The sequence below is a fragment of the Chionomys nivalis genome, chromosome 24, assembly GCF_950005125.1.
Source record: "Chionomys nivalis chromosome 24, mChiNiv1.1, whole genome shotgun sequence".
Classification (NCBI taxonomy): domain Eukaryota; kingdom Metazoa; phylum Chordata; class Mammalia; order Rodentia; family Cricetidae; genus Chionomys; species Chionomys nivalis.
The window spans coordinates 38393805-38407544 of NC_080109.1; the positions used below are offsets into that span (position 1 = coordinate 38393805).

Below are 13740 nucleotides of genomic sequence, written 5' to 3' on the forward strand. Positions count from 1 at the left end.
CTTTCTAGAGAGGGTTTCCCATGAAGCTCTGGCTGGCCTGGAACTTGTTATATAGACCTTGCTGGCTTTTCTTAAAAGACAAGTGTTGATGTGTTTTGTTTTTAACCTGGTACAAAGGTACAATAGTTTCTGATAATGTAACTCTGCAAACTGCACTTTCATGCTCCCAGCAAAAATTCGTTAGTTCAGAATGTGTAAGGACTTTCTCACTGTGCTCCTTCAGACCCTGTAGATGACTCGAACCCCCCATTGTGAATACCCTCAGTGGAAAGGCTTCTTTTCTTCCTTGTGCTTGTTCATAACTGAATCTGTACCTCCCACGCTGGCAACGTTGAGTCCCTTCACTCTGTCTAGTCCAGCTCTCGCACTGTGCTGTCTTCTCTGCGCTGGATCTTCATTACTGACATCTAGATCGACTTCATCGAGGAACATTGCTTTTAACTTTTTTCTCTTAAAATTGTTTTTATGCTTTTGTTATAATTTTATAGATTTTTATTTGGCACATTTATAAGGTAGTTATGTAAAATAAAATCAAAGCTTAGTTGGATCATTTAAAAATTCTCAGAGATGGGTAATGATCACAGGTTCTAGTGAAGGGTGTGTCTCAGATCCTCTGCTTCAAACTCATAGAACAGGGGTAGGCAACTTGCTGTCAGTAGGTTAGTAAGAATGAGTGATGCTTCAGGGAGCTTCATGAGAAAGGTACAGGGGAAGAAAGAAGAAAGGGAACTGGGGAGGGATGGACTGTCATTACAAGCCTAAAAGAAGAATTGTTCTGCTTTCCATACCTCAAAGAAAATACTGAAGAAATAGCTACATGGCAAAAAGTTAGGTTTTTCCTGAGTGAGACAGCCTTACAAGGTTGTGAATAGCACATTCAGTAAGCGTGGGCTATACAGATGACTCTAGTGTAACTCACACAGCTGGAGGATTGAAGCTTGAAAGCTTCTGTCAGTATTGACAGAAGAACAATAGTCAGTTTCAGAAAGTCATGACCACAATTAGTATCATATGCACTCACACATGCACACACACATGTGCTTGTATACATACACATATATATGTTTGTCTGTCTATCTAATCTATCTATCTATCTATCTATCTATCTATCTATCTATCTATCTATCATCTATCTATCTATCTATCTATCTATCTATCTATCTATCTATCTATCTATCTATCTATCTATCTATCTATCTGACATTCCCAGTGATGGATTCTTAGTAGTGCAGGAGGATTGTATGGCCCAAATTGAAACAGAAAGTCAGAACATTTTCTATAAGCATGTTTTACTTGCTGTTGCTGACACCGTGTGGGCTAGTGTTTCTTGCATTGTTCAATGACCATGTGGTCTTTTTTCTAACTACTTTGAGTTTTGAAATATTATATCATTGTAGAATTTTACTTTCTTGGAAGTAAAAATTAAATGAGGTTAGTTGTAACAGTTTTGTTAACTTTTGATGATGAATCATTTAAAAAAATATGACATATATTACACATGTTAAAAATTGAAACAAAATTTTACAAATCAAATGTGTCCATTGGTGTATGTGATGCATTCTGACATATGCGAGTTACAAGAAGCAAAACACACTATTGACACGGTGTAGTGGCATGTGCTTTCCATTTCATTTTAAGGCCAGCCTGAGTTATATAGAGCCTAGGTTATGTATAAAACTCTGTATCTAAAAACAAACTCAACCAGAAATAGTTATGCATACCTATAACCACAGCCCTTGGGTAGCAGGGCGTTGCTGTGAGTTGGACGCCAGAGAGCGAAACCTACTTCAAAACTTCAAAACACACACATGCGCTCTCTCTCTCTCTCTTCTCTCTTCTCTCTTCTCTCTCTCTCTCTCTCTCTCTCTCTCTCTCTCTCTCTCTCTCTCTCTCACACACACACACACACACACACACACTCACTCCAACAAAAACAAAAAGAGGGAGAAAGGAAGGGGAGCGGTCTATTTGTTGGGAGACACTGGCTGATTCTAGCTAGGGCTGCTGTGAAGGGGAGACAGTCAAGCTCAGTGTCCTTCAGACCTGGTGCTGTCTGTGCTGCACTCTCATGGTCTTTGAGATAGCTACAAGTGGTTTTTCTATGTGTATTTTAAAATGTTAATAATAATTTTAACTGCTCATATATTTAACTGCTCCGTAGATATTCTTTTCAGTAACCTTAGGTATATTATCACGTTATATAAGTCATTTTAAAATAAGAATTCTAAAACAACACCACAAAGAATTCTAACAACTCAGACTTTATTTGGTTATATATTACAAACATGATTAAAACAAGGTAAATGGACAAAGTCAAATAGGTATTTCTCGTGGGACATCTGTGACCCTGAGAGTAGTAGCATTTGTTAGTTTCCTTTTTTGTTGTAATTGTTTTGTAGTCAGCCCCTGCACATTACTGTGAAGATGCACAAAGATACAAACTTGCTGTTACAGCTCTTCTCACTTTTAAGTTCTTCAGCCTGCTTAGTCTTTGTGATTTTAAGTTGTGTTTCATCATGCATTTTTTTCCATCTTTTGGTTTTGGTTTAAATTACAACCAGCAAGTTTTTGTGTTTGAATTCCTGAAAGTGTTTGGATGGAATTGCAGTAATGTGTTATGGCTTGGGCCCCTCGCAGGAGTGTATCTCGCAGTCAGCAGTGAAAACCAAGTTTGAACAGCACACTGTCAGAGCTAAACAGATACTAGACACTGTGAAAAACATATTGGACTCAGTAAACGTGGCAGCAGCAGAGAAGAGGTAGGCATCCCCATTATTATGGCCCAAATGTTACTTTCATTGTGTCAGATCTTTAGGGCTGAGGTTTGAAATGGTACGAAAAATACTTGGCACTAAGCCCAGTTTTGCGACTTTACCAGTCTGCTTGTGTATTTTTAAATAAATGTTTGAAGATGATTTATTAATTTTGTGACCTGTGGCTGTGTATGAAATGTGGCTCTAAAATGTTGAGTAGCGTCATGGGAGAGGAGGACCGATCTTCAAGCAGAATCGTAAGAAGATTTCCAAACCAGGTGATGCTGTTTACAGTCAATTCACAGCCCTTCTCCTGTAACCTTGAATAGTATGCAAAGGTACTGAAGGAGACAGCTTTCCCAGATGTGCCACACACACCTGTGATCCCAGCTCTGGTGAGGCTGAGGTGGGCAGAGCTTGGGTTAAGGCCATCTTAAAATATGAAACTTGACACATTTGGGAACAAATTGCAAAATGTTGTTAGGTGTGACAAATATGTTATCAGGCCTCATGCCTTAGCAAGCTTAACCCAGTTCAGGGAAGCATAGAAAGCATCAAAGATTAAGTCAAGATGGGGTGAAATCGAAGAATGTTTTTGAGATAGTCTAGTCTAAAACCCATGGCACTCCACATGCCTCAGCCTCCCAAACACAGGGATTAGAAGCTTCACCTGTTAAGCCTTGATAAAACTGAAGGTTGCTTGGTTGTTTATAAGTCTTCTGTCACTGGCACTTAAAATTGAAGTTTTGAAATTACATATTTTCACTAAGATCACCTCACTGCCTGTCCCTGACTGTGCAGCTTATTCAGCAACATGTGTAAATGATGGCAGCTGAGGCTGTGCCCTGTGTCTGTCTCAGCCCCGGCAGCATCTCTCCGCACAGCTTGCATGCTGAGCGTGTTGCTGCTGAAGCCCATTCCAGCCTGACTCCTCCCTGATGCACGCCAGATAACAAATATAGTCTAATTGGCTGACTTCCATCTTTTAAAACATAGGACGTTGAACTAAACATGGCAAAAGATGTGATTTGAGAACAATGTCCTGGAAACTAATGCTGCTGGTTTTCCTAAAAAGATGTGATTTGAGAACAATGTCCTGGAAACTAATGCTGCTGGTTTTCCTAAAAAGCTCTCAGGTCCTAGTTTCCCTGTCACCCGAGGTCCACAGACCTTCACGGGGGTCTGATAGTGGGTATTTGGAGCTTTGTGGGCCATGCCATCTCTTGTGTGCCTGCTTAGTTAGGAGTGCATAGACAACAGGAGGAGCTTGTGGCTTCCCACTGTACTGTCTGCTTCATATGTTTACTAACTGAATTGCTGTCATGGAGACTTAGAATCCTTACTGTTTTTGTGGGGTGCAGGTAACTCGAGAGAGTCAAGGTCATTTATATTAAGCCATCGACATTGAAGGACTTGCCAGGTGAAATGCAATTGTAGTCCTTTGAGACTTTAAACACAAGATTTCTTTTTCTTGTGTCATGTTAAAGAATGGTTCCAGATATAAATGAATGTCCTTGCTTAATTAATTGCTTTAGACTTTAACATGGCCCACATATTGATCACTCTTCCTAATAAAATAGGGTTTATTCAATGGAAGAGAGGGAAGACCAAATTGATAGACTGGACTTCATCCGAAACCAGATGAACCTCCTAACACTGGAGGTTAAGAAGAAAATCAAGGAGGTCACGGAGGAGGTGGCCAACAAGGTAACAGCGTCTCTGGTCATGGTGTCTGGAAGCAGCAGTATGTGTTAGCACTAAATACATCTGTCTCTTACCTTAAAGGAATATGTCCCTTAATTTGATATTCTCAGCAGTTGCAGATGCTAATCTTTTTTATTTTATCTTGTTTATTTATTTGAGGGGATGTCTTGTTTTGCAGCCCTGACTGGCTGTGAATGACTTTAATTTTTAACACTGAGTTTATTTTTTTTTTAATGTTTTCAGGTTTCTTGTGCAATGACAGATGAAATTTGTCGACTGTCTGTTTTGGTTGATGAGTTTTGTTCTGACTTTCATCCTACCCCCAGTGTACTGAAAGTGTATAAGAGTGTAAGTTCAAGTTGTTAGCCATTCGTTCTGAGGCTGCTCTCTTGCTCTTTGCTTTATTCGTGTGTTTAGTGGCTCTTTCACTGCATTCTTGGCAGTTCCTATACAGAGGATGACAGCTCCCATGCTCTGGTAGTAAATACAAACTGTCTCACATGTAAAATTTCAGAGGGCCTGGGGATGGAGCTCGGTGGTCAAGCATGTGCTTAGCAACTGTGAAGTTCTAGTTTCGATTGCCAACATCCACCCAAAAGAAGATCATTTCAACAGTCTTTATAAAATCTACCTACTTTATATGGAAAAAATAATGTGAACATTTACAATTATTATTGATAGGAATTAAATAAGCACATAGAAGATGGTATGGGAAGAAATTTGGCTGATCGGTGCACCAATGAAGTCAATGCCTCCATGCTTCAGTCACAGCAAGAAATTATCGGTAATGTTCATGTCTCCAGAGTCATGTATAACCTCCCTCCTCCATCCCTCCTTCTCTCCCTCTCTCCTTTTCTGTCTCCCTCCCTCCCTCCTTCCTCTCTCTCTCCCCACTTCTTTCATAAAGGACTGTTTGCATTTGGGTACATTGCCTGGAAGGTAAAACACATACTCCTGTTTGTTAAAATAAATGTAATCTTTTTTCCAGAAAACTTGAAGCCATTACTTCCAGCTGGTATACAGAGTCAGCTTCATACACTAATACCTTGCAAAAAATTTGATCTCAGCTATGATCTCAATTGCCACAAGTTGTGTTCAGATTTTCAAGAGGACATTGTGTTTCGATTTTCCCTGGGCTGGTCTTCCCTTGTGCATCGATTCCTGGGCTCCACAAATGCACAGAGGGTGCTGCTTGGGCTCTCTGAGCCTGTATTTCAGGTATGTGTCTTGATTGCCCCGGTTGACACTCTTAAATCTGCTCATGCAGATTCACTTAAAAGCTGGCTTACTCGAATCTGCCTACTTAGGAGCTCATGTCTATCTCATCCAGCTTCATCTGAGTTGGAGTTTGTTTGCCCATTAATACTATGAATGCCATGTTTGCAGCTTCTCCATTCACTTTTTTGTATCTGTACATGTTTGCCTGTGTGTACAATGCATGTTCATGTGCATGTATGTGCCACATGTGAAGGTCAGAGGACAATATGTAGGAGTCAGTTCTGTGCTTCTACCATTTGGCTTCTGGGATTGAACTCAGATCCTCAGACTTTACAGGAAGCATTTTTAAAATTTGGTTCTAGTCTTTAAATAAATTAGAATAAGCTTTAATTTTTGTTAATTTTAGAATTTCGAGGAAGTTTATGGAGTAAAAACCATCCCAGAGGCTAGAGAGATAGCTCAAGAGTTGAAAGCACTCTTGCAGAAGACCTGAGTATCTTCTCGGCACCCACCTGTAACTCCAGCTCCAGGGGATTTGATAGCCTCTTCTGGCCTCTGCACACTGTCATGCATTCACACAAACACATACATGTGCATATAAATAGTAAACATAAAAATAAATTAAAAACATCACCGTAGTCTACTTTTAAAGCATTTCTGTTGGCACTGGAGAAGTGGCTCAGTGACTAAGAATGCACACTGTTTTTGCAGGGCCTGAGTTTGGTTCCCAGCACCCACCCTGGGTAGTTCAGAACTGCTGTAACTCCATCTCCAGGGATCTGACACCCTCTGGCCATTGTAGGCTTATGTACACATACCCCCCTTCATAAACACATAATTAAAATTAAAGAAGAACACTTGTTCTTCTCCAGAGACTCCTTCCTGCGCATTTATGGGAGGTCATCATTCATGTTTCTGGGGTTAGCACTAGTCAGGTTTGTCAGTTTGGATTTGCCATCTACACATTCCCTAGTGTCTCAGGTGCTTAGGCAGAGCTCAGATAGGATGTTTTCAAGGTACATCCTCAATGTGTCAGTGTTGTAGCACTCCAGGTGGCAGAGAATAGGTGGAACACATTTTATTTCTCCACCGTCCATTGGCCTATAGTGTGGTGGCTGGCTTTGCAAGAAAGTCATAGCCAACGAAGCCTGCAGAAGTGATTATGTAGCATGTCAGGGGAGTCTTTTCATTAGTGTCAGTAGAGGACAGTGAGAGACTGCCATTTTAGACTTAAGATGATGTTTATATACACCTCCCCTTTTATATTCATTTAAAGGTGCTTGGGTCTCTTCCTTGACTCCTAGTACTCCACTATTCACTCTGTTCTCATTTTCTACCTCTCCCATGAGTTGCCTTTGTTCCTAAACAATTGTGCTTCTGCTTGCATATCCCCAGTATATATGTGATACATGTACCTGTCATGTCCAGGACCCGCAAGTGAGAAAAGTCATCCAGTACTCGTCTTTCTCATATGATTTATTCATGTAATATAGTTCTCTTTAGTTTTATCGTTTTCCTGCAAATGACATAACTTAGAATTCTATTGCATATATAAACTATATTTTCTCTTTGTTTGTGGGGTATATGCTTTTTTGAAAACTTTAAATATTCTTCAGAACATCTCATCTTCAATAAAGGCTTTCGTGTAACCCACACATAAAACTACATTTTTCTTAATACATTCCTTTGCTGTTGTACAACTGCCTTGGTTCTTATAGCAGCCATTGTGAATAGCACTGCATAGTTGCTTTTGAAAATGCTGTGGTCATGTGAATGTGCATGTGTGCCCTCATGTGAATGTGTGCTTCGCTTCTGGGGGTACTCCAGGAGTAAATGCTACGCCATGTAGTAACTTGAGGTGAACTTCCTTTTATTAGCATTCTCTCCCCTACCTGCCTCCCATCCTTCTTTCCTTTCTGCCTGGTGTGTGTGTGTGTGTGTGTGTGTGTGTGTGTGTTTGGGTGACCTTGAATGTGAAGTCTTCTTTCCTTTACCTTCCAAGTTCTGGGATATAGATGTGTGCCACCGTGCCCTGCTATTTTAGGTATTTAGACAAGGTCTTACTTTGTAACCCAGACTGGCCTCAGATGTAATGATCTTCCTATCTCAGCCTCCTGAGCATTGGGATCACAGGTGAGCATCACTCCTGGCACTTATGTTTATATTTCTTAGGATTTTCCAAATTTTTTTCCAAGCTGGTCACATTTTACCCTGCCCGCAAGTACTGTGAAGGCTTAATTTTCTAGGTGTACTTTGTACGCTTGTTTTATTGTCTATCTTATCCTGATGAGCATGAACTGATATCTCATCATGGGTTTGATTTGCACTACCTTAATGACTGATTTGAACACCTTTTCATGTACTTATTAAATAAACCCTTTGCCCTTGTGTTCTTTTTGGGGGATGAGGCTCTTGTAGTCCTGGCTGTCCTGTAACTTACTCTGGTAACCAGGCCGGCCTCGAACCCAGAGATCCACCTGCCTCTGCCTCCTAGGTGCTGGGATTAAAGATGTGTAGAGCAATATTTTTATTCACGTTCTAATTGTAATTGTTGGCCACAACTAAGTTTAGGGATTCTATCATCTGCATGTAAATTTACAATTTACTTTACAGATAGGTGATGTCCAAATATATTTTTCAGTTTGTGGCTTATTCTTTAATCTTTGATGTGTTTTGCCTCCCAAGTGCTGGGATTAAAGGTGTGCATTACCATTGCCCAGTTGTTTGTTTTAATGCTAGAAATGAGCTAGAACATTGCATGTGCTAAGCACACAAGTCTTAGTACTATGCTACATCTTCAACTCTTAAAAAAAAGTAGTCTTAGCTGGGCGTTTGGTGGTCCATGCCTTTAATCCCAGCACTTGGGAGGCAGAGGCAGACGGATCTCTGTGAGTTCAAGGCCAGCCTGGTCTACAAGAGCTAGTTCCAGGACAGGCTCCAAAGCTACAGAGAAACCCTGTCTTGAAAAACAAAAACCAAACAAAAAAATTTAATTCTTGGGAGATAGAGTTAGCTGTAGAGATGGCCCAATGGTTAAGAGTGCTTACTGCTTTTTCAGAGTTCTCAGTACCCATATTTAGGCAGCTCACAATTGCCTGTAACATCTAGGGGATCCAACACCTCTATTCTTGGGGTACACTGCATACACACACATAATGAAAAAAGAAAAGTTACTCTTAGAAAACCAGTTTTAATTCTTATTGATTTACTATTAAATTTATTGTTATATCATTAGTTCACATAGAAAATAATTTCTGTGAAGGTACATGTTTGTCATTTCAGCAGTCTGGTAGCTGAGGCTGGAAGATTCTGAGTTTGAGTTTCAGGCTAGCCTTGGCAACCGGGTCAGACACTGTCACAACCTTCCCCACAGCCAACAAGAAAAAGAACTTTTAGTGTATTTTTATTTTCTTCGTGTAGTTGGCGTTCTACTCATTATTTGGAACCTCCTCCTCCCCCCATAAATTGCTTTACCTTTTTTTAAACAAACAGCTTTATAAATGTAACTCTTTTTTTTTTTTGTTTTGTTTTCTTCTCCTAAATTCTCCAGCTCCCTAGATCTTTGGCTTCAACTCCCACTGCTTCTCCTAATCCAGCAACCCCAGACGGCGCAGCTCAGGAAGAGCTCATGATCACCTTGATCACAGGATTGGCATCTCTCACATCTAGAACCTCCATGGGCATCCTAGTTGTTGGGGGAGTGGTAAGAAGCAGTTCTTCAATAAAGTCGTGATCGTGTTCTCAGGAACTGCCAAGCATCTGAAAATCTGTAAATTGTAAATGTGACTAAGGAGCTGGGTAGTGGTGGTGTGCACCTTGAATCCTAGCATGAGACTTGAGCTTGCTTCCTTTATTGCCTCCATCCTCCAGGTCCCGCTGCCTCTAGAGCAGTGTATAGACATATGTGCAGGTGTAACATTCAAACCCATAAGATAAATCTGAAAGACAATGGCAAGGATGGTAGCCTCTTCCTTTAATCCCAGCACTCAGGAAGCAGAGGCAGGAAGATCTCTGTGAACTCAAGGCCAGCCTGGTCTACAGAGCTAGTTCCAGGACAGCCACAGCTACACAGAGAAATTGTCTCAAAAACAACAACAAAAAAAGTAGTGACTAAGATTTTACAGATGTAACTTACCTTTATTTTTTTATTTTATTTTATTTATTTATTTTTTTGGGGGGGTTTTTCGAGATGGTTTCTCTGTGGCTTTGGAGCCTGTCCTGGAACTAGCTCTGTAGACCAGGCTGGTCTCGAACTCACAGAGATCCGCCTGCCTCTGCCTCCCGAGTGCTGGGATTAAAGGCGTGTGCCACCACCGCCCGGCTGTAACTTATCTTTAAAAACACATGCACACATGCACCCCTACCTTACCTACACCCTTACCTGTAAGTTTAGGGTGAAAGCTGTTGAGTTGGTTTCTGTTTGCTGTTTGTTTGTTTTCCTTTGGGCAGTGCCCCCAGAGCCTTGCACATACCAAATAGGCATTATACCACTGAATTACCTTCCTAATCTTATCTGGCTTTTAATAAAATGACCTATTTTCTCACTATAGCACACAAAGAAGTGATTTATTTATATATTGACATAACAAGAAAGAGCCAAGTTGGTAGAAAACTTGCCTTTCTTTTGTGAGGGCTGGTTTAATCTTTGACAACAAACAAGATGTCCTGCAGGACTGTCTCTGAATACCAATGGGAGCTGTCTTAAGTATTAAAGATTATTAGTAAGTTGTGTTCAGTTTTTTTGTTTATTAACAGCATGTATGTGCTGTTACAATGTTTGAAACATTCAACCTAAAATATAATTTTCTTTCTTCCTTTTTTTTGAGATAATATCAAGTTGGTGCTGAAGAGATGGTTAAGATGTGCTGCTCTTCAGAGGGCCCCTGCTTGGTTCTCCACACCCACATGGCAGCTCAGCCATTTGTAATTCTAGGCCTGGGGGTTCTGATGCCATCTACTGGCCTCCACAGGCACTACACACACATCTGGCATACATTCATGTAGGCAGACAGAACACTTACACATAAGAAAGATTAAAGAAAACTTTACAAGAGAGGGAGCTTAATTCAGCCCATGAATTGTGGCAGGCTGTGAAACTCCATCCTAGTGTTTATATTTTTTCTCAGATTTCTTTATGAGGAAGGTATATATATTTTTAGAAGATGATCACTGTCTCCTTCTAATGTGTTTATTTCTCACAGTGAGCTGTGACTTTGTCTTGCAGATTTGGAAAACAGTGGGCTGGAAACTCATCTCTATTTCCTTAAGTATGTATGGAGCTTTGTACCTTTATGAAAGGTTGACTTGGACCACCCGCGCTAAAGAGCGAGCATTTAAGCAGCAGTTTGTGAACTATGCAACCGAAAAGCTGCAGATGATTGTGAGCTTCACAAGTGCAAACTGCAGCCACCAAGTCCAGCAGTAAGTAGGGAGGTGCAGCCTGCAGAGGATCTCTGCAGTTGGTGAGCACATGTGTAGTCACATCCAAGACAGCAAGAGCTCGCCCTGCTTCCCCTCTCAGCACTCCTCTCCTCATTCCCTGGTAGATTAGGGTTGAACATTTGGAAGTTGGTGTTAGGAACGCTTTAGAAGGAAGGGGAGCTGTCTTTAACAAATAGTTATTTAGCAAACCTGTTCTAAGTTATGATCCTATTCAAATGCTTGTGGTTCCTTCATTATGAAGATTGAATTTTTTGCATTCATTAAATGGGCTCAATTAAGTGGACAGACTTCTCATTTTTGTTTGTTTTGTTAAGACAGGGTCTCATTGTAGCCCGGGCTGGCCTCTAACTCATGGCCATTCTCCTGCCTCAATCTCCTGAGTCTTCTTTGCCCTGGTGATTTTGTGATGAATAGAATGTGCTTTTTATTATCATAGTCCAAACTTCAAGTCTGTAACAGCATTGGTTTTTAGATCTCAAAAACATTTTCTTATAGGTCTAGGTCTACCCACTTTCTCTTTTTCTTTTCTTTCTTTTTTTTTTTTTAAAGTTGTTACTGAGTAAATCACACTCATAGAATAGCTCTGACTGATCTTGGACTCACTCTGTAGACCAGGCTGGCTTTGAACTCACAGAGATCTTCCTGCCTCTGCTTCCTGAGTGCTGGGATTAAAGGAAGAGGCTACCATCCTTGCCATTGTCTTTTAGATTTATTTTATGGGCTTGAATGTTACACCTGCATATATGTCTATACACTGCTCTAGAGGCAGTGGGACCTGGAGGATGGAGGCAATAAAGGAAGCAAGCTCAAGTCTCATGCAGTAGCCACGTTTATTCAGAGCATCAGACAGTTTATACTCTGAAGATTAAGAAGAGTTGCATTGTAAAGTGCACAATCACAAGGACAAGCCTCATACAGCAGAAATATGTCTTCCCATAGGGGCATAAAAGCAAATAACAATAGCCAGTTGTAATGAATAGTCTGAAAGAAACTCTCTCCTCTGTCTGCTACACCAGGTAGGGGCACAAAACACATTCCAAGAACCATGTTCTTGAAGAAACTGTGGTCACAAGACTCGTCCTGTTTTTTGAGTTTTCTCACAAGCACTCAATTCTCACACAGTTTTATTCTTGGGCTGTGGTCCACCATATGTCTCTGCACGCACCACATGTGTGCCTAGTGTTCTCGGAGATGAGAAGAGAGCACCAGATCCCCAGGCACTGGAGTTATAGATAGGTGTGAGCCATCATGTGAGTGCCAGGAACCAAGCCCAGGTCCTTCTCAGGAGCGCCGGCTATTCTTAACCACAAGCCCCCAGTTTCTGCTTTTATAACAATTAAATATTAGAAGTGTGTTGAATTCCCTTTAAACCAGGTGCAGTGTTGTATATTTAAATGAATTTGAGACAGTTTAGTCCCAGAGGAGCTCAACCTAAAGAGGTAACATGCAGGAAAGAACAAAGCAAAGTGACGTCTTCCTTCCTGTAAGGGAAGCCTGAAAGAGAACAGCCTTTAACAAGGGTTCCTGGAAGCAAGCAGATGTGAGGTTTACACATGCAGAATAGGTAGACTGGGCGAAAGGTAATGTGTTCAAGAACATGCAGAGGGCTGGAGAGATGGCTCAGAGGTTGAGAGCACTGGCTGCTCTTCTAGAGGTCCTGAGTTCAATTCCCCGTAAACATATGGTGACTCTCAACCATCTGTAGTGGGATCCGAGCCCTCTTCTGGCATGTTGGTATACATGCAGTTGGAATACTGTTTACATAATAAATATATAAATCTTTAAGAAAAAAAAAACCTTGAAGAAAGAAATTCCTGTGTGGGCAGTGTGTTTTAGAAGGGCATGTGATTTCTAGGACAGGACTGTAAGCATGTGATTAGGTCTGGGTAATTGGGAGCTCTGGGAGTGCTGTCAACCAGCCATTGAGTTCCGAAACCAGTTACTTTGCATGGTGTTTAGAATGATTTAGACAAGAGGCAGGATTTACAGAAATTAACTGTTTTGAGACACAGGTCAAAACAAGTAGAGTTGTGGTTCAGAGACTTGTTCATGCAGTGTGCACTAAGTACTTTTTGAGTTCTTGTTTTGTAATTTCATTTGTGTAATGGGAACTGTTTTCTCTGATGAAGATACTTGGACCTGAGTGAAGGTCTTACAAATAAATGGTATAACTCCACACCTCCCTTTCTTATAAAAAATCACCCAACATAATTGTAGGAATTATGGGAAATGAAAAGTTGAAAATTAATTTGGCCCTCCCTTTACATTATAATGGAGGCAACCACAAATAATTGGTTATGACATACTAGACAAATGTCAGTATTTAATAAAACAATGAAAAATGCTTCACATGTCATAGTGGGCATCTGTGGAATGAAGAAAATGGCTATTTAAATAGACCAGAAGATAGGTGAGAGTATATAAGATAGTTGCGAGAGAAATGTGTTAGATAATTATGTCTGAGGTTCACACTGAGGAGACAAATTCCTGGGTAAAATGCAGATACTGTTCTCAGAGCACTGTCCTTAGCACTCAGACTGGATATGACCTTGGCTTCTGGTAATACCACCTATCTCAGTGGTTCATCTCACAAAAGAATGTCATCTCCTACCCTTAACAGTTT

General features: G+C 40.7%; 1 protein-coding gene across 1 annotated transcript in view; it reads left to right on the forward strand.

Annotated features, from left to right (window-relative positions):
• Positions 1-13740, forward strand: part of Mfn1 (mitofusin 1) — a 42607-nt gene that overhangs the window by 22371 nt on the left and 6496 nt on the right. The window contains exons 10-16 of the mRNA XM_057756969.1: positions 2638-2759; positions 4334-4460; positions 4701-4805; positions 5139-5241; positions 5446-5675; positions 9226-9378; positions 10900-11096. Of these exons, the coding sequence (XP_057612952.1) occupies positions 2638-2759; positions 4334-4460; positions 4701-4805; positions 5139-5241; positions 5446-5675; positions 9226-9378; positions 10900-11096 (1037 nt within the window). The remainder of the gene's footprint in view (positions 1-2637; positions 2760-4333; positions 4461-4700; positions 4806-5138; positions 5242-5445; positions 5676-9225; positions 9379-10899; positions 11097-13740) is intronic.